Below are 26,586 nucleotides of genomic sequence, written 5' to 3' on the forward strand. Positions count from 1 at the left end.
GCTGCAATTTCAACATGCCTATGATGAAAAGAGCAGTTTGGGTGATTTTGCTAATGGGCTCATTGATTACACAAAGTGAGTCGACTAAACTGAACGCTCCCAAGCTGCTGTTACCTCTCAGCGTTCATGTGCCTGTGAACATAACACTGACAGCACAGAGAGGATGCTACAAATGGTGAGTGACAGGGGCTGTAGAGCATACTCGACTTAACATGTCATTCTGTCTCATTACGAGCTGTCATGTCTGAAAAGTAATTAATTCAATCAGTTCGTTTCTCCTTGCTGAAAAACACAATTCAAACAATCTTGTTATGATATGACATCGTCTCCAAGGTGAAGTTTGGGTTGCCTATATAGACAGTGACTAGCCTGCACTATAGTTTACTGCCCTGAAAATCAGTAGTATGCATTTTATGAAGGATAGGCCTACCAGTGTTTGCAAAGCTGCACAAGAAGAATGTTAAAAACTTAAAATTGGTTAAAGTAGTGTGCTATTTTGGTGTGATGATAGTGTAAAAAGCTTAATATAGATTGAGAGAGAACAGGAAAGAGAGTGATTGACTGAGGGACCACAATAATGGGTCACTCTGGCCTTTCCATTTATAAATGGAAATATAAAGATAAATGTAGTCTGATAAAGACAATTCAAAGTGCAATTTGCAGTTAGTAGATATTACAATGTGTACATATCAAAATACCTTAAGCTAGATTGGATTTTGAATGCCTCACTTATTAGACATGAGACGAAACGTCCCACAAAAACGTTAAAAAAAACAAAAAACATTTATGTGAAATTATACGCTTTTACATTGGAAATGAGGAATGACCACTACAATGTTCTTAACACAAATGTAATTTTTATTTCCTCTTCATTTTATCAAAACGATGACATTACATTATGTACACTACCAATCAAGTTTGCGGTCAGTTTGATTTTTAAATGGTTTCAAAGAAGTATCTTATGCTCACCGAGGCTGCAGTCATTTGATCAGAAATACAGTGAAAATAGTAATATTGTGAAATATTTTTTACAATTTAAAATAAGTACAAATCTGACTGACCTGAATATAATTACCTATAGTAGTGTAATTATCAATGTCATTCTTCATCATGAAGGCCCCTTTTCCAGAGTTAACATCACTAAGGCTAGCGTTGTATAATTTAATGTAATTATCATTATATTCTCTTGATCCAAAATAATTCCTTGATAAACATTTTCAGTTTTGTAGCCTCATTTTGTCTTAAGTCGGTGACAGAGTTTCATATTCTAATCATGACATTTTTTAAATGTGTTCTTTACATTTAAAACATAAAAAAAAGAAACAAATGCCTTCATTATTTGCATAAAAGTAAGTATTAAGAGAATAATATAGGCAATAGAGTGCTTTACTTGCAGTCATGTGTCTAACTCTATTGCTGTCTGTCTGACTTTAGGGTGTCCTCTAAGCCTGAGACTGTCAGGGTGTATCCTCTCTCTACACTCAGCCCTCCGGCTCTGCTGCCCCTGTCTTCCTGCAGTCAGCAGTGCTTGGTGTCAGCTCTGTCCTCCCCCCAGGCTGTCCCTATCCGTACCGTGGTCCAGGCACAAGACCCTGGTGAGCGAGAGGAGGGGACAGTAATAAATAGACATGCATTTTCTTTCTACAGAAGGGCATACAGAGCCATTACAGCAGTAACAGTTCTTTTTTTCACAAGCCATTCAATTGAAATATATGAATAATTAAGCCATTTTTCATTTAAAATTAACCGTCATTTTAATTGACAAATAAATTCTGAATGCAGTCAGCCTGCTCACTCTTTGCCTCACTGACTGATTGAATTCAAATGCAGCACAGACCATTTAAATCTCATTACAATTGTTCTCAATCTATTAAAAGGATAGTAAGGATAGTTCATCCAAAAATGAATTCTGTCATTATTTATTCACCCTCATGTTGTTTCAAACCTGTAAGATTTTCTTTCTTCTGTGAAACATAAAATAAGATATTTTTGAAGAATTTTGGTAACCAAACAGTTTTGGTTCCCATTGATTTCCATTGTATTTCTGTCATGACAAAAATGCATAATAATGGATATGACCATGTTGATATGTTTGGTCTTGGCGGAATAGATCTGCTACGCTGCTTCTGCTGTTATTGTTGCTGCAGAGCAAGAACAGACTTGCTTCTGCTGTACAAAATAGAGTACATGAATTACCCATAGCAGATTTATACAGGTGGAGCTGGGGAAGGTGGAGGTTTTCTGAAAGCAAGCTGCAACTGCGTGAAAATGTTGACCAGCATTTGAAGTTTGCGCAGTAAACTCATTGGCTACTGATGCAGGAGGAACCAATTAGCTGTGTCCTATAGAATGATGTGATTGCAAGCAGATTGTGTTAAGGACTTATCAGACTTATTCTGTCATGAAACTTATAAGTTTCATGAAAGAACTTTATATGAACAAAAAACACAATTGAAGTCAATGGGAACCAAAATTGTTTGGTAACCAACATCAAATAATCAACTTCAAAATATATCTTCTACATTTCCCAGAAGAAAAAAATTCATACAGGTTTAGGACCAACATGAGGGTAATTTTAGTAAAAAATTATGTTTGGGATCCTAAACAACATGAAGGGTTCAAAAATGTGACTTCATCCATTCCCATTTTAGTGACAGGTCACATTTTGCGCTGTGACGTCATCATTGATCGGATTGAAAGGATTAAGATCATCACGACTGCTCGACAGCTTTTTACCGATGACCCTCCACTGCAGTTATCTGTCCAGGCATTTGACTCTGAAGGTACTTTTAATTTCATAAGTTTCACTGAGGCACTGTGAAGATGTGTTTCATTGAGAATGAGAAGGTTATGACTGCGCTTTGTTCTTGGCCTGATCCACAGGAAATACTTTTAGCTGTCTGGCTGGCTTGAAATTTAATTGGCGACTGGCAAGGGAGTCTGATGAAATACAAGCAGTGAGGTGAACAAGGGTCTTTAAGTGAAGGAAGAGGGAGCGATGGGGAAAACACATCAACATAAAGCACGTCTTGTTTTCTATGATTAACATAGGTTTGTGCGTCACCACGATGCCGGGTACGCTCCCCCACCTCATATCCTGTCTCTAGAAGATGTTGGTCACAGAGGTGAGAGTGTCCTGCTGTATGGGATTCACAGTGGCTCAGCACTTTTAAAAGTGTCTTTTCTACACTCTGAACAAAAGGTATGAAAGCACATTTAACACTAGACAGAATTATTAAATATAATATTTTAAAATGATGGCAGACACACATAAGCCAATACTTACTTGTAAGTTATGGCTGGTAACCATTTAATGGCTACTATTAAAATAATTCTATGCTATATTCTCTAAAAAGAGAAAAATATAAGGCATACTAGAAATCAAACTAATAGTTTTAAATACAATGTTTAAAAAGAATTTAGGCATCACAAGTTTTGAGTAATGATACTGCACAAGCCATATTATAGAATTTGGTGAAAAATGTGTAAAGTTAAATATCAGCAAGGATCAAAAGTGACAGTAAAGACATTTAAAATATAGTTTAAAAAAAATCTAATAAATTTGGTACTTTTGATCTTTCTATTTATCAAAGAATCCTAAAATATTAAGCAGCACAACTGTTTTCCAAATTAACAATAATAAGAAATGTTTCTCGAGCACCAAATGTGACACTGAAGACTGGAGAAATTATGCTGAAAATTTAGCTTTGATCATCACAGGAATGAATTACATTATAAAATACATTAAAATAGAAAATAGTTATTTTAAATGGTAGAACTTTCTCTATATACTTATTTGCAGGTTTCTTTCAAAGTTTACTGACCTCAAACTTTTGAATGGAATTTTAATATGTGTATCTATAGATAACAAAACATGTAGAAATGTATGTATGATGGTAATAATAATATATTCTTTTGTGTTTGCGTGTGTGTGTGTGAATGGGTCCAGCATGTAGAAGCAGCCAGTGTGACTTTGTTTGTGATAGACAGACTACACCTGAGTCCAGCGGGGGATACATACCTGCTACAGGGATCCACAATCAGATACAGTCTGTGGAAAACGGAGCAAGAAGGAGAGACTGGTACGAATACAATCTGGTTTATGCTGTTTTGATGCTGGTTTAGCTGGTGGACCATTATAACCTGGGGTTAAATTGGGCCGGGACCGTCCGGGGCTAAGCCCCAGCACTTATACTTAGGCTGGTAACTCATCAGTGGACTTTCCTCATACATTTTCAACAATATATCATTCTTACTAATTCAAGCAATGATTCAAGAGAGTTGTCTTTTATGGCGTTAAATAATAGACAAGAGAGCACAAGCACATAAACACAGCGCGTTCGTGAATTACAGCAGTTTGAGCAAAGTGACAAAGCTCACAAAAAACTTGAGCTCAAAAAATATGATTGTGCACACAAATCAGCACGTTGCAAGGAGAAATAACAAAATTGTGAGTCCTGACAGGTCTCACACACAGAACTGACCACAAGCGCACAAGCTGGAATCTTTAAGCAATAAGCACACAAGTCAGTTTTGACAGGGGGCGGGGTCCAAAGTAAACCTACAGTATGTGTTCACAACTGCTGTTGGCTACTGGCCTTCTCTGAAACTCTTATTTTGATTGTCTGCTTGTAATACATTAAAGTTTTCTTTTTCAGTTCATGTCTTAATAGCTGTAAGATTCTTTCTGCATTGGAGCAGCGGGTTTCCATTAAGGCAAACATTCTCAGTTTCATAAATGTATAATGCTCGGGAGGCTAACAGCAAATTACGGTTAGCCATTTAAAAGGATTTCAAATGTCCAGACATGATTAAATGTATTGCTGTCCATTTAAAATGACGATACAATTTGATTTGCCTTTGGAAAAAAATACATATTTTAAGAATTCTATAAAGACACTTATATACTGTTGTGGTATAAATTAAAAAAGAAACATGGAGACGGCACATTCTCATATAACCCAACACCAGCTTATAAGCACACGCAGCACAAGAACTATTCCATTTATGTATTTTTTTTTCTAACATGCTGTCTTAAGTAATATGACAGTTTGGTCTGTGTAGTATTTCTGCATTCCAGTATTATAATTTCTACAAAAATATTACATGATTTATTTATTACAGTGTTTACTTGGTTATGGGCCATTGAAACTACAGAACCCCCCCACATAACAAATCCCAATTTTACCCATGAATCCTGATCATAGCCATGTTGTTCACTAACAAAAAAATGCTGATGAAACTGGTGAAACCGATTGACCAAGGGCAGCTTGCTGGTCATAAAAAAGCAATCCATCTCTCTCCAATATAGGGACACAAGCATATCAGCATCCAAAACCAGCAATGGTGGTCTTTTTATCATGACATACTGATTCAGAGACAATATTGTCCTTTGTAAGACTTGAAATTAAAGTTCAAGATTCAACTCATTGACTGAGAAATGTTAAAAATGTATGCATTATTATTCAATCGTTGGTTAAGCTCTGGACTGTGTTGAGCTTTCTTTTAAAGCCAACTGAACGCAAGAATCTCATTTGACAAGTGTCCTCCACACCTCTTCACATAAACACACACCCGAGATTACCAATATGCCAGTGGCTTTTATATGCTCATGCCAATATGGCTTTTAAACGGCAAGTTAACACTTTAACACCCTAACCACATGGCTTCACACTTCTAGACCAATTATATTCCATTGTTGCATATGTCAAGATAGATATGTTAAATTTTTACACCTGCATATAATTACTCACTCTCCTGTCTGTTTGTAGAGGTCACTTTCTCTGAGGAGGGATATGGACTTGTTGTGGATGGATCCAGGGGCAGAATGTACCATCATGACATCATCTGTGTTGAGCGGGATACAGCGACTGTCACCGCCCTCAAGCCGGGTCATGCGACAATAACGGTTGCACACAACAGTATCCAACACAACTGTGTTTTTCATTGAAACATTATGTTGTAGGGCATATGAGTATATTGTTATGGTTCCAAGCTCAATTGTGACTCAGATCTGCCCCCTGAAATAACGTCCCAACTCCCTCGCACTTCTGTATATGTGGTGAAGCCCAGCTATATGAGTGAGTTAACCATATTTAATATCTTAAACCGCACACCTGTATGAGAGTTTATGTTTATTTGCATTTGTCTGTGTGTTTCAGCATTGAGTATCGCGGAGGAGGAGGACAGATGGGTGTTGGAGACAGGGCGGCAGTATTATTTGACTATCCGTATCCATGACAGCAAGGGCCATGTGGTTCACCTGTCACAGGTTGTTTCATAGTTTCTGCACTGTTTGCTTCACTGCATCTCCTGACAGGAGCATAACGTCTGAACTTTAACCCTGTGCAGAATGTGGTGATTGTTGTGGAGGAGACTGAGGGGTTAGTGACACTCGAGTCTTCGTCTTATCCATCCTGCCATTTCCTGCAGACCATCATGAAAGGAAAGACTTTAATACAGGCCTCACTTTATAGCATCATCTCTGAGGTAACATACTTATACACATTATTCCAACGAAAAGAAATCGTTTGTTTTTGTAATCTTTAAAATAATCTTCAGCTTGTTTTTCCTTCCTTTCTTTTGTGATGATGTCAATTATGGAAATTGTTAAAGTGCCTCTAATACGGTATGCTATTTTAACGGTATCTATCCTAATTTTGTTTTGGTCTCCTACAATAGGTTTACATGCATCCAAGGTCAAAAAACGTTTCATTTCAGTTTCAGTCTCATGATTGTCGTGATTCAATAACCTCTCCACTGAGCAATGTCATGTAGCTTTTCAGTTTAGAAACGATTGCATTGATAAAGTCACGGGTCAGCGCTGACAATACATTTTTGTGCGCGTGTATGGTTCTGTATATGTGAGAGTGTGTCTGTATTGTATGTGTGTGCGTTTGTATGGGAGACAGAGCGGGAGAAAAGGACTGCGCTTTTTATAGGTACCAAAACATAGGTCATTTTCATCCTATTGTTTGTTATATTTATTTGCTTTGTCAATATCTTTTGCTGTTGCAGGCTATAATGATTTTTGCAATAACTGAAATAATTTGCCAAAGTGATATGGAACCACTGATCTTAACTGGATTGCTCATGACGTCATAAAAAAAAAAGCCACCGTGCTGCCATATCGTTATTCCCTAGTAAACTCACACATTCTATTGAATTAATAGGATATATGATTTTACTGAGATTTTACTTTGCCTAAGGAGACTCTGTCTCCCTTTACATTCTTACAACACAAATGGCCTAAGCATGTAAGTGGTTATCCTTTTAAAGGGGCACTTCAGCGCTGGAAAGATGAATGTGTATTTAAACTGTCATTTATGTAGTAGAAATGTGAAATTATTTTTTAATTTGGTGCCTTCTAGACTGAGAAAAGACAGAAAATCTATTTTTTTCTCATGTGGATGAAAGACAACAACTCCAAGTATGCACTTGCTTCGCTGCCACTCCCTACACCGCCCCCAGCGTCGTTTTGATCTTCATAATAATACAATCATTTCGTTAAGTTAGAGAATAAACACTACAATTATATATATATACACAATTAAAAACTGAACGTATCTTTTCAATAAAGTGTGAGTGAGCCGATAGAAAGTCACAGGACAAACACAGCAGGAGTCCGATCTCATTCATCACGAGAGGGAAGTAAGAGCTGAGCAGAGCTGAGGTAAGCGCGGCTGTCAATCTCAGCGTGTGTCCAGTCTGGCGTGTTTTCTGATCGCATATGGAAGCTAAACCTTCATAGGAATTCATTGAAAAGCTCTGCACCGCTCCGTTATAAATGCCTGAGGCCGAGACGAGCACATTTACATTCTGTGCGTGAGATCTCTCCCCTGTGGATGGGTTGAAAACATGCGGAACAGCTCCTTCTACTGGCTGTAGTTTTTGAGCCTCTGGCCAAAAAATCCTCTGATGACGCAAAATGGCGATATTTGCGTCATCGGAGGATTTTTTCCAGAAATAAAATGCATAATTCTCTCGTCTCAGGGGGATATGATGGGGGAAAGTACCATAATTCAAATATACTACGGGGTTTCTACTGATACAAAGCTTAATGCTAAATCACTGAAGTTACCCTTTAAAGTCGGGAATTAAAAAGTTGCGTTCATATTCATTAGAGTAGTGAACATCAACTCGCTTTGAATTTTGTAATACAATAAAGTGCAATATAGTACAGAGGCTTGTATTCATATTTATTGTATAGGCTATTTGAATCAATTTCTGCAGCTAAACACATATGTTAATGTTTTATTTCCTCCATAATTATACAAAAATAAATATATATTTTTTGTGTTTATTCAGTTACCTTAGCTGTGTCAGCAGTGTGCAGTAGACACACCCACATCAACAATTTCAATATATGACATATCCTCTCCAAAAAGACCATAAACATTACAGATAACATCTGAAGTAACTATTAATTTACATACCTATATTGTAAAACTAATCCTGTGAGACTGAGATGCTGCAAATCGGGTGATTTTAGGTCAACGTTTTGGCTGTAAGTCAATGATGCCCTCTTGTCGGTAGGGAATCGTAAGATGGCCGCTCAAGCACTTCCTGATGGCAGTTTAGAACGCAATGGCCAATCCAGTCATTTATATAGATCAGTGTATGGAACTGTAATGCGTCAGACCTGCCTAGAACTACTTTATCTGTGTACTGAAAAATAATTGCACAGAACATTCATCGAGTAATCAGAATCGAGCATTGAACAGCCCGTAGTATATTAAAAATACATTTACCTGACCCCAAACTTTTGAACTGTAGTGTATGTCTGTAGAATCACTTTGTGTTGTTATAGGATTAAACACAATTTTACAATACAGGATACAAGTCTTGTTTTTTCACTTGCAACTCCAGTTCCTTCCTGTGGGCAACTAAGGAGGATAAATCTTAGCAAATTGTCTATTTGTCATCAGTGAGCAACCTGAATGTGTACATTGATGGTTATATACTTTCACATAGACATCGATATCAATGTATTACCAGAACTCTAAAAAATGGTTTTACTGAAACCATTATTTTTGTGCTGCTCTTTTTTTCCTTTTGGCCCATGGGTTTAATTAGACAATACCAATGTCATCAGTATGTCAAATATCCTACTTCTGGGATTTTGTTCAGTTCATTGCTCAGTTTGAGGAGTTTAGTCTGGGTTATTTCACAAAAGTGCAGTTCAGTCTTATTGGAGTAAATGGCACAAGCTGTTTGAAGATCTAGAGGGGAGCCCTACCTGAGGGGGCATTAAAAAACAGAGCAGGAAATGAGGACACACACAGTGTGAAGTGTAAAGAGAGGCATGTGGTGTGTTAGGAAACCCATTGTTTAAAAAGGAAAAGACAGCGTGTTCCATCTGCAGGAGGCACTGTGGTGGCAGATGATGAAACGTGTCTTAGAGGGGGGGCAGTTTTATCCGATCGTCATGCAGGCGTTATGGTTCTGTAAGATGAGCTCTGGGGGAAACGTTGCTCATTAGTTTAGGTCTGCAACTTCCTGTCGATCCCCGCTCACTTATAAGGATCATCCATTAGATTAATGGAAGAAAAAAGGAGGGAAAACCCTCCAAACTGCCTCCAAGGGAAATCATCCTTTAGGCAGGCGTACATTTTCCTGTCAGACCTTCAATGCGAACGCTGTGGTGTTGCTTTGGGGTTTGGCTGACTATTGAGCTGATTAGTATCGGCTACATCAGGTTGTGATTTCCCAGCCTTCTTAAAGTGATATTTACCTAGAGTTTGTGCCTGTGACGTGTTTTGTTGTATTATTGTAAAAGTAGTTACTTAAAATAACTTTTATGTGTTATTCCAAGCGTTTTCAAACTTTTTGTTGCCACCGACCCACAAATATGGTGGTGTTTCTAAATATAAAAGCAACTACTGTATATAGTTTATATATATTTAATATACCCATTTATACTGTAAAAATTTTTTTTTATTTGAATAACAACCGTCTTATGTAACAGGATGGTGAAGAGTGGCCTGTCATCCCACCAATTAGAGTGCGACAGGAAGTCGAAATCTACAACCCTCTTACCCTGCAGCCCTCTGTGATTGTGTTTCCATGGCAACCCCACAATAAGCTGTATCAGCACAAAATTCAGGTGGCGTTAAAATTCAATATTGTTCTATATATGTTAGGGCGTAATAACTATGCTATAACTGACTGTGTGTTTTCAGGCGGAGGGAGGAAGTGGCTCTGTGAAATGGGAAGTGTCTGATAGTGGAATTGCCACAGTTACAGTAAAAGGGGTGGTTCTAGCAGGAAAGAGGAGGGGCCAGGCTGAAATTCAAGTTTCAGATTCTAAAAACACCCTCCATAAAGTAGTCGGGAAGGTAAATGTTCGCATACTACCACACAAACATATATATATATATATATATATATATAAACTCCTGTGTCTGATGTTTCTCATTATGTGTGTTCAGGTGATGGTTGTAAGGCCTGGCCGGTTGCAGTTGATTCCTCAAAGGGGCGATTGTCGCGTGGGGGACATGATAGATATTCCCATGGCTCTTTGGGGCATTCAGGACCCACAAAACACTTGCTCTCAGACACATTATGTCTTCGATACACATTCAAACACTCACAGGAGCACCGGTACAAATTCTCAGGCAAACTTCTTCTCCGATACACAAAATCCTCAATGTGAAGAGACTCTACTGGAGGACAGAAATCTTGTGGCAGTCACAGACTGCTCTCAGCTCTCTCTACACGTCCACACTGAACCTTCCGGCATCTTTACACACATGTCAGGTGAGGCATCTTCACCCTCTCTACATCTCTACAATTCTACATTGTTCATCCATTCACACTCCACTGATTCCTTCAATACCCTCTTTCTCTGACGGCCCTTTCATTCACCCTCCTGCTGTAATTGTTTACCTCGGGGCATATCGAACATGAGGAATAAGTGATCTACTCCCAGTCACACACAGAGACCCCCTCACTGCTTACTTTCTGTCTTTACCCCCTTCCCCCCTCACGCAGGATTTCCTCTCCACTGCACGCACAAATTAAAAGAGGATTAATTAGTTCATTTCTCTTGGTTTAATTTAAAGTACTGGGAAAATCAATATGCGCTCTCTCTGTGTAATCCGGTTAGTACATTAGCCCGTAAACATCAAGTTGATGGAGTATATGCGTGTTTGTGTTTGACAGAGGATTTATGTACCGATAACTTGCACAGCTGTCCGGCATGTGAAGCCAGCACTTGGATTGCAAACTTGATGTGAATAAAGGCAAACATTCTTAGAGTAAAACTTTGGCTTATATTCACAACAGAGATTGCCAGAAGAATAACAATTGCCACCAACATCACAGTTTAGATTTATTCTGAATAGTTGTTTTTTTTCTTAGTCATTTGCTTTTAATCATTAGCATAGTTGGAGCAACTAATTCCACACTGTATAAATGAATAAAATAATTCATTTGTGAAATGTGTATATAAAAATGTATGTAAAAACTTACTTTAGAGTATTTATAAACTATTATAGTATTTATTAATATTTTAAACTAGCTTTTATTTTTAGATGTTCACTTTTCATTTTCATTTTAGCAAATTTGTTGTGCTTTTGTCAATTTAGTTTTTTTTAAATATTTCTATTAACTGTAGATTTAATTTATTTTAGTTTCAGTTTTAATTTTTGTTCAACCTAATCTTATTTTATTTTATTTTTTAAATATTTCTATTTCATATATTTAAAATATTTTATTTATATATGTATATCCTGCATTAATATTTATATCTTATTTTATTTCAGCTTTCAATTAACACAAAGCGAAATTTTTTTATTAATTATTATTAATATTTTTCTTACCCCATTTTCATTAAAAAAATGATATGTAACGAAAACAATTTGCCAACTGGGATATTTAAGGCTATATACTTGAATACTTGAAACAAGACGGATTAAATTTAGCTCCCTGAGATGTAACATGCAATCTCAAAAAGCAAAAAAAAATAATTCTTTCCTGTTTTCACTGTTAAATTTGTTGGATTCAATCTAATGAACTCAATATTTTATGAAATGAAATCAAATATGTGCTATGGCAACATGTATTCATATTATTCATGGTGGTTTTCCCTAACCTATTAATGTATCTACCTGATTTAAACCAGCAAGAACATCACACAAATATTTCCGGTCTGTTTCTTCATTTCTGCCTCTCTTTCTCTCTCTCTCAGGATCTTTGTCTCCAGGTGCTGAATTCTGTGGAGGGGTCCGTATGGAGGCTCTTTCACAGGGACACGCTGTTGTTACCATCACAGTGGAAACAGAGGCATGCAACATCAGTGAGACGACAACACTGGTGGCCTACAGCCCTCTTAAAGTATGCTCTGTGTGTGTGTGTGTGTGTGTGTGTGTGTGTGTGTGTGTGTGTGTGTGTGTGTGTGTGTGTGTGTGTGTGTGTGTGTGTGTGTGTGTGTGTGTGTGTGTGTGTGTGTGTGTGTGCACAACTGTGTGTGCGTGTATGATTTGTGGTAAGTGTCATGTCTGTATAAAGGGTGATTTATCAGCCCTATGGTGGCTATTTATTAAGATAATGAACTGTTTGGATGTAGCAGAAGATTAATGTGAAACTGTGTGCTCCTGATCACTGATGTATGACTCTGTATCATGTCAGGGACATAGAGAGCAGTGGAGCTCTCTGGTCCAGGGCAAACGCTGCCAAGCACACTCATGAGAGTTTAACAGGACAGTGTGATGGATCAGTGCTTTGCTTTTGTCAGTCACACACTAATGAAAGACAACAACAGTTTTAACAAGGACATTATCCTGAGTTTTTGACTCCACTCAACTTCTCAGTGACATTGTTCTCTCCTTTCGCTCAGCCGTTTGCATCTGAGGTTCTTCTCTCGGTGGGCTCATCTCGTGTGGTTATATTCGAGGGGGGGCCTCAGCCCTGGCCCCCGGCCCCCTTCCGTTTCTATAGGGATATCGAGGTGCATCCAACAGGGAGTGTTACCGTGGAGGCACTGAGTCCGACCGAAGCAAGGACACCTCGACCTGCGTATCAGGTCGTGTGCACCGCCGTGGGAAAACAGGTTGGGAAATGTCCTCAACTGTAAAGTATTAATCATATGTACTGCATATGTACACTAAATACGGTCCATTATATTTAATAAATACTTAATTTTTTTAATAAAGCAAAGATGCATTAAGTTGATCAACATAGACTTAAAATGTTACGTCAGCGCCAATAGCCTCGTGGGCAGTGCGCTGACATATAGCACTGTTGCGCTTCGGGCGAGTCCCGGCTCGTGGACCTTTCCCCATCCCGTCCCCCCTCTCTCTCTCCCACTTTGCTTCCTGTCTACCTACTGTCCTATCATAATAAATCTTAAAAAAAAAAACTACATTTTTACAAATAAATGCTTTCCACAAAAATATTAAGCAGCACAACCGTTTTTACATTGATAATAAAAATAAATGTTTTTGAGCAGCAAATCATCATATTCAAATAATTTTTGAAGGATAATGTGACTCTGCAGACTGGCGTAATGATGCTAAAAAATACAGCTTTGCCATCACAGGAATAAATTAAATTTAAATGGATATTTTAAATTCTAATAATATTAAAAACAATTACTATTTTTACTGTATTTTTGGTCAATTAAATGCAGCCTTGGTGAGCATAAGAGACTTTTAATAATATTAAATCTCTCTCGCTCTCTCTCTCTCTCTCTCTCTCTCTCTCTCTCTCTCTCTCTCTCTCTCTCTCTCTCTCTCTCTCTCTCTTCTCTAAATATATTATATATATACATTGTGTGTGTGTGTGTGTGATGTTAGTATTTATTTTTCTAACGCTGTCTGAAAACAATTTAGTGGATATTTTGTGGGTTTGTATGCTAAAAATAAAATCAATTGAGATGTATTCTTAATTTCAAAGAATAAAGAGTTAATTCATTCTAAATTTGTGTGAAGCGCTGTAGCCTTGTGGTCGTGTATGTTTTTTACATGTGTGTGTGTGTGTGTGTGTGTGTGTGTGTGTGTGTGTTTATGTGTGCAGTGGTTGGTCTTTAGGTGTGGTAATACTCCAGGTCCGTTCAACGAGAATCCTGCAGTCGAGGAGAGCAGAGTTCAGGTGGCGTGTGGCATCCCTGCTAGTCTCTCTGTCTCTCTTCTCTCGTCGGCCACTTCCTCCCCGTCCTCACCTTCATCCATCCCTCTATTCTCCCATCCCTATTCCTGCGCTCAGCCTCAGTACCCCTGTGGACTGGTGAGTAATGCCCACTTTATCCTCTCTCTTTCTCTTTTTGCCCCCTCCTGCTGTTACGTCCTCTCAAAAACTCTTTTATGATTCACTCATTTTCCTCTTTTCCCTTCACCTGCCCAGACCTCTCTTTTTTTCATTTTTTCATTTTCTCGCCCTCCAGGTGTTTCTCTTTCTTTCTGTTTCAGCCCTACACCCACACCAGACCTCCGTCTCTCTCCTTCCCTCTTTTCGCTGCTCTCATTTGCCATGCAATTATGTGAAATATGCAGGGTGAAGTGTTATGGCAGTTTCCATAGTAACCGCATGCATGGGCCCTCAGTGTGTGTGTGTGTGTGTGTGTGTGTGTGTGTGTGTTAAGGTTGTGTGAGGGCTTTTCCTCTCCTGACACAGATGCTCTAGAAACCAAGTCTTTGATCAATGTCAAACCCTCGCAATCAATATACCCTCAGTAATAACTAAAACCATTTCTGAGAATGAAACATCGCATCATATCTTTAATTCAAACTAAAGGGCACCCATGAGCTCTGAGGTAAACCTTTAAAAAAAATTTGGTCACAGCACACTGAGAGAGGCAGAAATTGCATCAGATTTACCAATTTAATGAAGCATATCATCAACACACACACACACACACACACACACACACACACACACACACACACACACACACACACACACACACACACACACACACACACACACACACACACACACAAAATGGAAAGAAAAATTACAAGCAGGCAGAATGCCAGTGATTGCATGCTCACTTATTACACACATTTCTACAAACCATGATGAGTGTGTGTGTGTGTGTGTGCAGACACCAAAATGGTAATTATATGCAGGTGGATGCTGCACATTGGTGGTGGTTGAGGAGATTCCCCCCTACTGAATGTAAAGCAATTGAGTGCCTAGAAAAGCGCTACATAAATGTAACAAATTATGAATTTAACTGACAAGTTGGCAAAGAAAAGAGCAGCATTCATTTAAAATATTTTTTTTGTAACATTATGAATGCCTTTACTGTCACTTTGGATCAATTGAATGCGTCCTTGCTGTATAATAAAAGTCTTACATAAATCCTACATAAAATAAATAATGTGACCGATATGGTCATGAACTGACGGATGGCAAAGAAGGACTATTACTGCACATTCTTGTGACTGATATCTCTGCCACCTTTTGTTCAAAGATTCATTCACGCATTAACTAGGTTCACAGTTTCATTTTCATGATAACAGAGCACCAAATCAATAGTTTATTGCTTTTCTGCTATATTTGAAGTATTTTTTCCTGCGTGCCTTCTATAGTGAGATAGGTTAAGCATGATTTTATCATTATTTATTTAACGAGGTCACACTTTATCTCTTTCAGTGTTTGGACTTCCTTTATTCTCTTAGAATTACTCTGATGTAATTGAATATCACATTTCCATATTCTTTCATGTCATTTATCTCTTCCTCTCTCACAGTTATCTGTGTCCAGCACTAGGGATGCTACATTGCAGTTGTCTGTGTTTGATCAAGAGGGGGTGCAGTTTGATAACTTCACTTCCTGTTCGGTGAGGTGGTCCTCCTCTGACCCTGGTCTCCTCTCACTGGGCCGCCAGTCCACAATGACAGCGGCTGACAGACCAACTCAGACAGGCTACAAACTACATGGTGTTTTTGCTTTGCACTGTCACAATATTGTGTAAATTGGTCAATGACATGACGCTCTTTTGTTTGTCTGAATCTATTACGTTATTCAAAATTAGATAAATGCAATTCGTACATCAAATGAACGCACTGAATCTATTATGAGTATTTATGAAATTTTTTTGTTTTAAATTTCTTAAAAGCAGTTATTATTATTATTATTATTATTATTATTATTATTATTATTTATACATGCTTTTTATAAATTATAAATTGCGATTTATAAATTAAAATTATCAAAAAGCAGTGAAGCAGTTTTGTTAAAATAATATAATTTATTTAGCTATTTCTAAATCAATAATTCATAATATTTGTAGAACACTTTTTACTTTGTATATATAGATATACAAATATACTATTTATTTTATCATAAATTCTATATATACAGCTCTAGAAAAAAAAACATTGATTTCTCAATGTTAAGTGGTCTCTTAATTTTTTCCAGAGCTGTATATGTATATATATATATGTATACAGTATATCAAATATAATTAATTATTCATTTAGAAATAGCATATAATCATATAATCTAATAATAAACTAATAATATTTTAACAAAACTGTTTCACTGCTTGATTATAAAGATTAAGTAATCATATATATATATATATATATATATATATATATATATATATATATATATATATATATATATATATATATATATATATATATATATATATATATATATATATATATATATATATATATATATATATATATAATTTACGATAAAATAAATAGTATATTTGTATATCTATATATATATATATATATATATATATATATATATATTTATAAATATTTTTTTTAAATGTATGTAATTAGTTTGACAATAATGAATAAGATTGCGTTTTACTTGATGGTTACACCACTTAACTTTTTTATAGTAATAAAGTGGAAATTTTCTTGAAAATTGCATACAATTTGATACCATATGAAACTAACATATGAGTACATTTATAAGACACAGGATTTAGTTTTTTTTTTAATGATTTGTCCTCTCTATTGTGGACACTCTTATTTGCCATTGACCCTAATCTAATCAACTACCCTGTTCTACAGTCTGGCAGATTCTTCAATCCCACAGACAGACAAGAACCGTGACTGTCGATGTCACTCTTACATGTCCAGAGGTGTGTGTTTATGTGTTTTATTTTTTATCTGTGCTGTAATGTGTCCATAATTATGTGTGTATGCCTGAGTAACATATGAACTATGTGCGCTGTAAAAGATGTTGACAGCTCCAGCATCTCAGTGTACGAATCTGCGTTTGGTAGATGACGTACAGTGGGCCAGACACTCTGTCACTTTATTCAACCATCCAAAAGTCACAGTGAGCAAATTCATCCCTCTCCATCATATCTCTTCTGGCCTGTTGTTGTTGTATTTTAATGACTCAGTCAAGCCAATCCTCTCTGTAGGAAAATCTGACCTTGATCCATGGATCAGGTCACTTTCATGTCCATCTACAAGACAACCAATTGTCCAGCATTAACCACATGAAGAATGGCAATATAATACAGGTGGGACATTTTCAAATATCCCACCACAAAATGTACAGCACTAACTTTGCAATACAAATAACTAGTTCACTTATAATCTTTCTATCCCAGGTGTCCCCACTTCGATCTGGTTTTTCAACTCTTTTGGCTCATGACCTCTGTTTGACCTCTGATCCTGCTGTGGCCTCCATTTTTGTCTCTGACATCACAGATTTCCAAATTGACTTCATTAATATTGTGCGATGTAGACAGATGCTCCTCATCCCTTGCATAATTTTTTTGTTATTCTACTACACTGTATTACATTTTATCATCTCACGGTCACTGAATCTTTCTCTCCTATGTTGATGGTTTTTAGATTGAGGTCAGACATTCTGCTGTAGTACGAGTGCGTGTTCTGGATTCAAAGAATCAACCATTTCTTCATCACTTCCTGTTGCTCATGAACCTCATGCTTATCCCTTCATCATCCATCGTTTCTGTGGAGTGAGTCCAGACCATGTGTTTTGTATCAGTCTTGTTTCACTAGTTAACATTTTCATATAAACCATGCATGCGATAAAGGTTTGCTGTCCATAATGGAAGGGTTCAAGCTCTAAATCTGCCCTAATACTTCTGATGTAATAAAGATTATGTCATATTTAATACATAATAGGAATGAATAGATATGGTGGTGGTGAGGTGCTGGAAAAAATGGTCAGGAGTGAGACAAGCGGCTTAGAATTGAATAAAGGATGCATAACTGAATCTGAATTGAAGTAGTAAACATGATGTAGAATTCTAATTCAGTTTGAAATGATGGAAATATAATTAAAATGGAATGAAATTTAAAGCTGCTGTCCGTAACTTGGTGTTCAAGATTTACAAAAATTATATAATGAGAATGTACAACATGAATCCATTTTCCAAACCGTGTTTTTGTCTTGCCCTGAATCATTATGGTACACTTATAATAAGTGTTTATATTGGGACTATTTCAGACCAGACTGGTAGGAACCGCTGCGGAGGAGCACAGTCCCTGCGTGACTTGCCATAGACATAAACAGAGAGAAGTAGCTCCGGCTGCAATGTTCTTCCACAAGACGCATGCAGTTCTGTTTATTAACCGCAAGAGTGCAAACATTTACGGACTGCAGCTTTAAGAAATGCATATAAATGTCATTTTTATTGTAAAGTTTTAGTATGATATATAAGTATAATTTTATGTTCTTTAACATAAAAATTATAGTTAAAAACAGGTGGCTTTTGAATTGTATTTTACTGTATGCTTACAGGGAGGCAGGGCCAGTGGATGAGTACAGCGTGGGGTTCCATGTGACAGGCCTGGCAGTGGGCGTGGTCAGTCTCCACCTCTCAGCTGTGGACGGTCATGGGCGTGTTATAAGCTCCTCCTACAAGAATATGCAAGTTTACCCTCCATTCAGTTTCCAGCCCCGTAAACTCGCTCTGGCAGTTGGAAGTGTGCGACAGGTGGGTGTGACAGGATGCACCTATCCGTATGCTAGTTTCCAGAGAAATGCATTTTTGAGTATGAATGTGTATTTGATGTTCAGGTGAAATTGGAGGGAAGGCCTCATCCTCAGTCCAGCGTCAGGTTTTCCGTGAGTGACAGCTCTATCGCCGTGGTTACAGAGACAGGACTGGTCAGAGGCGTGGCAGTGGGTGTGGTCAAACTCAGAGGAGCTCTCCAGACGCAAGATACAGAAGCATCACTTACCTTTGTAGAGGTAGCAGACAAGTTTACATTTGTTAAACCAGGATTTGTAATAGATTTCCTGCCATCTGAAGCCATACATAAAAAGTATTATTTATACAGATGTTCACATAGCAGTAGTTTTAGGGTCCGTTCACATTGAACAGGTTTTTGTTTTCCACTGTTAACAAGTTAAAAGAAGTTAATTCCTTTGCCCACGTCTTGCATTTTTGCATAGTTTTTCTATGTAAAAATGCTAGACAGACGTGTTTGACTGTTGCGTCTCAAGACTCATGAAAATGTGTCTCCAGACTTTGCAGGGTGTTTTTTCAGTCCACTACTCTGTATTTTGTTTTTAAACACAAAAAAGTGTTCTGCTTGAAATACCCCTTAATCACATATTGATAATTATAAAGGTGACTAAGGAGCAAACGTATATGCATGATTAGATTTTCCATTGCCATGGCACCCAGCATGAATAATTAATAGGCCTAACTACTTACCTACTGCATCTAATCTAACCTTTCATCCCATTCCACCTTAATTATATGCTGTAACCGCTACCATTGCTATATCTGTTCTTATACACACATCATGCGCTTACACTGTCTTATTTATTAATACACTATAATAAATTTGTATGTTTCTAAGAGTGTGTTCACACTTGTAGTTTGATTCTGCCAAAAAAGAAAATTATACATTTATCTATTAATGACTGTAATAGAACGCTGGGTAATTATTCAAAATAAGTAGCCTACCTACTAAAGACTAGAGAGAGTATGCAATTTCGGAGTTTGAAATTTTCCTTGTGCTTGAGAATTCTGTCCTTTTTAGGGTCGCATCTTGTGACATCACGTCCAGTGGCCGGTTGCATAAACTATAAGACTAGTCTTGCAAGTTAGACATCACATTTTTTTCTTTAAGATTGTTCATAGCTGTTTTAAGTCAGTTACATAAAAAAGTAGATTGGCCTAATTGGACACCGAAAAGCAAGACTGATTGCCCCTGACTAACTGCTAGTGGGTCATACTAGAACTTAAGACACTGTCTTAACATAATGGCTATGTTTATGCAACCGGTCCCTGCTGGTTTTGGTTCATTTAGATGCCTTTTGTCTGTGTCTCATATTTCAGTCAAACTGCACTTGAGTTTCTTTAAAATCGGACTGAGACCCCCTGAAAACATGGGTCTCGCGCACCAGAGTTGATTTTAATCAAACCGAACCTACCAAGTGTGAACAGACACTTAAAGATATAATTATTTTGCATAAACCGAATAACTGTGATTTAACTGTATGTGACCTGTGATCAGGATGAAGTGGAGGTGGAGGTGTTTAACCTGACAGCAGTGAGGATACAGGCTCCTTTAATTACTCTATCTGTAGGAACAGAGGTTTGTCCTTCTCATGCTCATTATTATTGTGTGCAGCCATGTTTTTTTGCTGTCAGTATAAGGAGGGGTTTGGATGAATCTTTCATTTTAGATGCCGGTTTACGTGATGGGCAGGGACAGCGGTCAGAACCCTCTCTCTCTGGGTAGTGTCGAGTCTGGCCTCAGGTTCCACTGGAGTCTGAGCAAACCGTGTGTGCTGGAGATCAAACCCCGGCATGCACAGGTGAGTTGCACACACATAGCATAAACTGACTTGTATGAACACTTGTTTGTTCATTATGCTGTCTGTTTTAGGTGGGCGTTAGTGTGTCTCCCTCTCACAGTTTCTCTGTGCTGGTGAGGGCCGAAGCTCCAGGCAGGACCAGTCTCAAAGTGCATGTGCAGCTCGAAGAGATAGACACCAGCAACACTTCATACTCTGATCATCTCACTGACGAGATACAGATACTGGTAAATACATCCTCCACAATGAACCACAGATGACAAGCTATTTATAGGAGTTGCATCATGAGGAAGCAGATTTTCCTTGATCTTATGAGATATGTGTTCTGTACTGTACAATAAAATCATACTGTATATACTGTTTATAATTACATTTAATTAAATAAAATTATAATTACTATAACCCACACAATCTCAGAATGCATAATTCATCACAAATTATTTTAGTCAAAAAGATTCAATAAGGCTAATGAGCAAAACAGAATATCTGGATATTTAAAAAAATTAAGAATGAGTTAACGGAAGAATAATATTTAAAGTCACCATGAAGTGAAAATTAACAATGGAATGTTGCCGCATTTGTTATAAATGATTTATTTGTGCACATCATTATTTTTTTGAAAATTTGTGTGGCCTAAAGTTTGAGTTTGTTCTAAATCTATCTCTTTTCTTTTGCTCTCCCTCTTTTCTCAGGTGTTTGAAGAGATGCAGTTAACAACAGGAACCCCAAGTTCCATCCTCATGTCTCCACTTTCTCAGTACACCCTGCAGAGCAATAAGTGAGTTTGCATGCCTGTTTCATGTTTCAAAAAATAATATTATTATTATTATTATTTTTGCCCAGCTTGAAAAAATAAGTCAGCATCCACTCCATTAAGCCTGTGCCGCATCATTGCAGTTCTCATAATGACTTGGACGAATAATGTGCCTGATCAAAAATACATTTCCATATTTTCCCCCTAAATTTTACTGAAGAATTGGCTGAAGATCCTGGTTGGTTTCATATAATCTCAGAAACAACCACAGACATTTTGCCGTTTCATCAAAAGTCTGGTTACGTGTGACTAGGTAACATCATACAGGTTTTAAAATGTGTGTTTTCAGAGACTCAGTCTGTCCGGTTCATTTCACCCTTAGCCGGTGTGTCTCAGGGGCAGGACTTATTAATTTTGACGATCAAGGTATGTTGAGGACAGGGCCTGATACAGGCGTGGCTCTTTTGGAGGTTTTTGCCATGGGCATTTGTGGTATCAACCAAACACTGTTGATCAGTGTGAAGGTGAGTGTTTATCATGATAATTGCCATAGGTCACCCTCATTTTAGATTCTCAACCTCTTTTCTTCCTTAGGTGTCAACAGTGTGGTTTGTACGTGTTTTGACTGTGTCATCCGTGAACAGTGATGATGAGAGAGCCCTTCCTGCCTTCCCTCTGGGCTGGAGCATCCATATCAAAGCTCTATATTATGACAACATGGGACAACAATTCCACTCCCATAATATGCGAACACTGGTCACCACTAACAGGTAATTAATTACATAGATATACATGTCAATGTGACTCCAAGTACTCGCAGTAATGGTCTAACCTCTTTTTGTCTGTCTCAGAGATGATCTGGTGCAACTGATAGTTGACAAAGACAATCAGTCGTTTCTGGTTCAGATGGTGTCACCTGGTCTAACTGTTTTGAGGGTACAGGGAGACCCTATAAACCCATTTCTGAGCGATTACACCCCTCTGTTTGCGGTGCCTGCCATCTCAGAGCCCCCAGGATTCCTGCGCCCTGGGGATGTCATCTGTTTCAGCTCTCCCATTACAGACCAGCAGGGTAAATCAGTAGGTTACTAGCAAGCAGAGCACTAGTTTTAGTTTTTGTAAACAAACCCCTTTGATATAAAGCTCAAAGTATACTCCATGTATGCATACAGCCGAGCTTTCAAAGTAAACTCCATTTGATAGTGTGTGCAAAAATATGCGCTGAAAGGCACCGTATGCAAGTTTCGCCATTAACGGTCACTTTTTCAAAACAATGACAAAGGCGTAGCTTGATGATGCCGTGAATGAGCGTGGAATCATGGGAGTTGTCATGTTCACCTCCACAGCCAATGGAAAGCTATCTGACAGGACTCAGGCAGAAACAATGTTCATGGAGGAACTAATGTATTAAAGTTAATACCGTTACTGTTGTATCAAGCAGGGCGTGGCCGAGAGCCTGGGACATTTCACGGTGGTTGATTTCATTATACTTATATGCCGCATTTGGCGACTGTCACTCCTTTCGTTTTGTTGTTTATGTTTATTTTATGATTTAAGTTACGATTAAAGTCCACCTCCTTCCCTGAACTTTGTTACAGTTATGTTTGATCACTTAAATTCACATTATTTTATTCTATTATTATTCATTCTAATGAAATGGACGATATTTACTGTTGATAAAGGTATCCAAACAGTTGTTCACCTGTCTAATAAAACACATAATAATATAAAGCATCTTTGGGGTTTCCATGGTTTTATAGAAGTAAAACCGGAAATCGAGGTTAACGCGAATTTGACACCATTGACAGGCGATCCAATGACACGGACTGTTACACTGGTTAAAATAGCTGATTTCTCTGAATTAAAACATTGCTGGAAACATTTTGGACATAAGTACACAAGACAAATTAACTAGTGCAAACCAATTAAGTTGCATATGCAAGATGAACGTACAAATACACATGGTTGGATAAGACTGGCTGTGTGCATATGTCACGCACGCTGTACGCATACCCTTGTGTACGCATAAAAACCGTAGTATACTTGGCACATTAGCGTATAGATCATTTTTGCATTTGTTTTTTCCTCTTTAAAGGTCGGCGAGGGAGATGGGATGTGTCATCAAGTCAGATCCTTCAAATGAACTCTGAGACTGGAGTGGCATTTGCAAAGAATTCTGGGACAGTAGTGGTTTACTACAGGCTAGATGGTGGGCAGCAAACCTTCAGAGAGGTAATCAGTGCCTCTGCAGTATTATATAAGTGTCCTCATGTTTTGTGACATAATAGCTCTATTTCAAACCAACCCCACCGTATATACAGCAATGGAAGCCCTTCAGAGTTAAAAAAGAACCACTGATATAGAGCATTCCAAATCGATCACTTGTGTGGTTCCATCTCTGTTAGGTTGAGGCATGGAACTCACTAAGATTTGAAACAGACTCAAGGTGCGTCCCAGTTGGCATACTTATGCACTATTCTGTAACGTTTTTAAGTAAAATTAGTGTAAGTAGTGTTTTCACTCTGAAAATTCCAAAAAGAAAAAGTGCACTTTAAATACCCGGATGATGCTCTAAATTAACGGAAAAACGAAGTGTGGAATGTTGGACACTTCATGCACTCAACTGTCGCAGCTTTAATTACGTAAAGTAACCATGTAAAGTTCATACACTACACGGTTGAGTACATAGTGCATAAGTACATAGTGTATAGTGCGTCATTTGGGACACAGCTTCATTGTGAATGTTTTGATTTAAAAGATTATTTTGTTGTCATGCAGGTAACAGTTGAGTCTGCGTCCATTCCTGTGATCGTTCTTCCTGCTGATAGGCTCCTCACTAACTGGCCTGAAGCTTCAGAATACACAGTCAGAGTGGATCTTGACACCTCTCCTGCCAACATAGGTGACTCCTTTCACCTCCACATGACATTCGGGAAGGCCACTGTTCACAATCATGAAAAACGCCTGACATGCCATTGATACAATTGCATAAAGATTATTAAAAAATAATGAGGAATATTTAGACTGTTAACAAGTAGAGATTAAAGAAACAAAGAGATTATAATCCAAATATTCATTTCCGTCTGGAGGATCCACAGATCCCCCTTTAATTGCTTAAAAACTCAATCCTTAGACTAGAAAGGATTCTCTGTGGTGATTATCTCTACTGTTTAATATATACAGTTAAAACAAGTGGTGGGTGGGAAGTTTTACTTATCTCAACTTTATTTGATCATCCTAGATCTTTCACTTTCAGAAACATGGATAAATGTCTGTGCAGATGGAATATGAGCTCTTTCTCTCTTTCTGCATGGCAGCTCAATGCAATCAAGACCACTGGGAGGCCATAGAGAAGAAACTACATCCTGAGGCAGAGCTGCTGTGCTCTTTACACTTTGGCGCCCCCTACCTAGAGATAAGAACACTGCAGGATATCTTTCACGCAACACCCTTCTACAATACAGACACCGGTGAGACAAGTTTTACAAAATATACTCTAAGATGCTGACTTTTTTTTAAAGCCCTGTGTTATGCTTGGCGTCTAAGGGTGTTTTAATAATTTATAAAACATAATTGATGTGTCAGCTTGATACTTCATGGTTGTTCCTAATCTTCTGAGAACGGATTATAAACAAATGCTCAAACTTGGTAACACGTTTAAAGCATCCTTGAATAATTATTTTAACCATGAAGCAAGCCTTTATGATTGACTGCTAACCTGTCTGTCATGTCCTGTTTCAGCTCAGTACAGCTGCAGGATCTCTGTTCAGCCCCAGTCAGACTCCATCCTCCATCTCCTGTCCACTCTGCCTCTCTCCATCTATCTGTCTGCCTGTCTGCAGACTCAATCAACCCCAGATGCCCTAGCGTTGCTTCCCAACTCACCCCCTTCTTTTCAATCTTCTGCTCGGCTCCAGTATGTGGCAGCGTTCCATTGTCCTGTCACCCAGATCAAACTGTCCTCCCAGCAGCCTGTGGCTGAAATCACAGTGTTTGGCACCACAGACATGCTTAGTGCACTGAGGGTGAGAATGATCATAGGAGAAATTGTTATACTACTTGACTGAATTAATTGTTTTTCAAATGCATTCTTTATTTCTTCACTCTTATCTAATTAGGTTCAGTCAGACACCCCAGACATTGTGTTATCTGATCCGATCCGGTCAGATGAAAAGCCCACCCTCCTCCTCATTAGAGTCTATTCAGCCTCACATTTCCTGGATCAGGTACCGTCTACTGCAAACATCATCCTTTATACAGACCTCTCTTCACAGACACACGTCGTGATGGTGACAAGAGTGATGGACAGCCAGGGGTCAGGTGAGAGAGCAACATACACTTATCGCCTACCGTTCAGCAGTTTGGGGTCAGTAAGATTTTGTTTATTTTTTGAAAGAAATTAATACTTTCATTCAGCAAGGATGCATTTGATTGAAAAGAAACAAAAATCTTACCAACCACAAACTTTTAAACTCTGGTATATACTTTTTAATATAACTTTTAAATATCTAGATATCTTTGTTTTTGTAACAACTACAATGCTCTTTATTTGTATGTTCAGGTCATATTGGAACAAATTTTGGGCTTTTGTTCATTTCGATATTTGCTCTTTTTGCTGTACTGGCCACCACCGCTGCACTTTTCATAGGTAGAGTCACACACAAGTGTTTTAACTTCTAATTCAGCAACGCTGAATATGTTTGCTGTCGAATGATTTAGTGCTGCCCGATGTGATTCAGACTCAGGATGTGAAGCTTTGGCCCTGCGGATCTTCTTATATTCTCTTAAATGTGTTCAATTTTCACAGCGTACAATACCATGCTGTCTCTCGCACAGAACTGTACCTGCAGTCCTCACACCTTCTACCGATACAGGTGTGTTTGACCTCAAGGAGGTGTATGACACACCTTCACATTTCAAATTCATCTATTTTCTAAATGCAAGTTTTTGATGTTGTTGTCAACCCAATATATGCAATCCATGCATTTGTAAGTTGTCTTGCACGTCATTTTAAACATGATTGGAATTCACTTCTGTTAAATCTTTTTAATGAAGAAAATATTGAGTGCATTTTCATATTATGGTTTAAAAGTGCTTTC

The 26,586-nt window shown here is 37.9% G+C and overlaps 1 protein-coding gene across 1 annotated transcript; it reads left to right on the top strand.

Moving 5' to 3' along the window:
- Nucleotides 1–53: 53 nt before the first annotated feature.
- LOC307139213 (nuclear pore membrane glycoprotein 210) lies at nucleotides 54–26,371 on the top strand (the record flags this gene model as incomplete). Its single annotated transcript, XM_079838105.1, has 31 exons — nucleotides 54–175; nucleotides 1,435–1,595; nucleotides 2,652–2,783; nucleotides 2,884–2,962; nucleotides 3,052–3,125; nucleotides 5,772–5,921; nucleotides 6,012–6,080; nucleotides 6,162–6,271; nucleotides 6,352–6,489; nucleotides 9,968–10,105; nucleotides 10,182–10,337; nucleotides 10,431–10,758; nucleotides 12,191–12,336; nucleotides 12,839–13,051; nucleotides 15,695–15,784; nucleotides 17,784–17,911; nucleotides 18,700–18,895; nucleotides 18,979–19,152; nucleotides 20,430–20,510; nucleotides 20,602–20,733; nucleotides 20,805–20,960; nucleotides 21,426–21,511; nucleotides 21,870–22,011; nucleotides 22,082–22,257; nucleotides 22,339–22,559; nucleotides 23,583–23,719; nucleotides 24,266–24,389; nucleotides 24,805–24,957; nucleotides 25,229–25,512; nucleotides 25,606–25,807; nucleotides 26,295–26,371. The coding sequence occupies 31 exons, from the start codon at nucleotides 54–56 to the stop codon at nucleotides 26,369–26,371; spliced, it is 4,575 nt and encodes a 1,524-aa protein (XP_079694231.1).
- Nucleotides 26,372–26,586: the final 215 nt, after the last annotated feature.

Source organism: Gobio gobio, assembly GCF_949357685.1.
Source record: "Gobio gobio genome assembly, chromosome: 15".
Lineage (NCBI taxonomy): Eukaryota > Metazoa > Chordata > Actinopteri > Cypriniformes > Gobionidae > Gobio > Gobio gobio.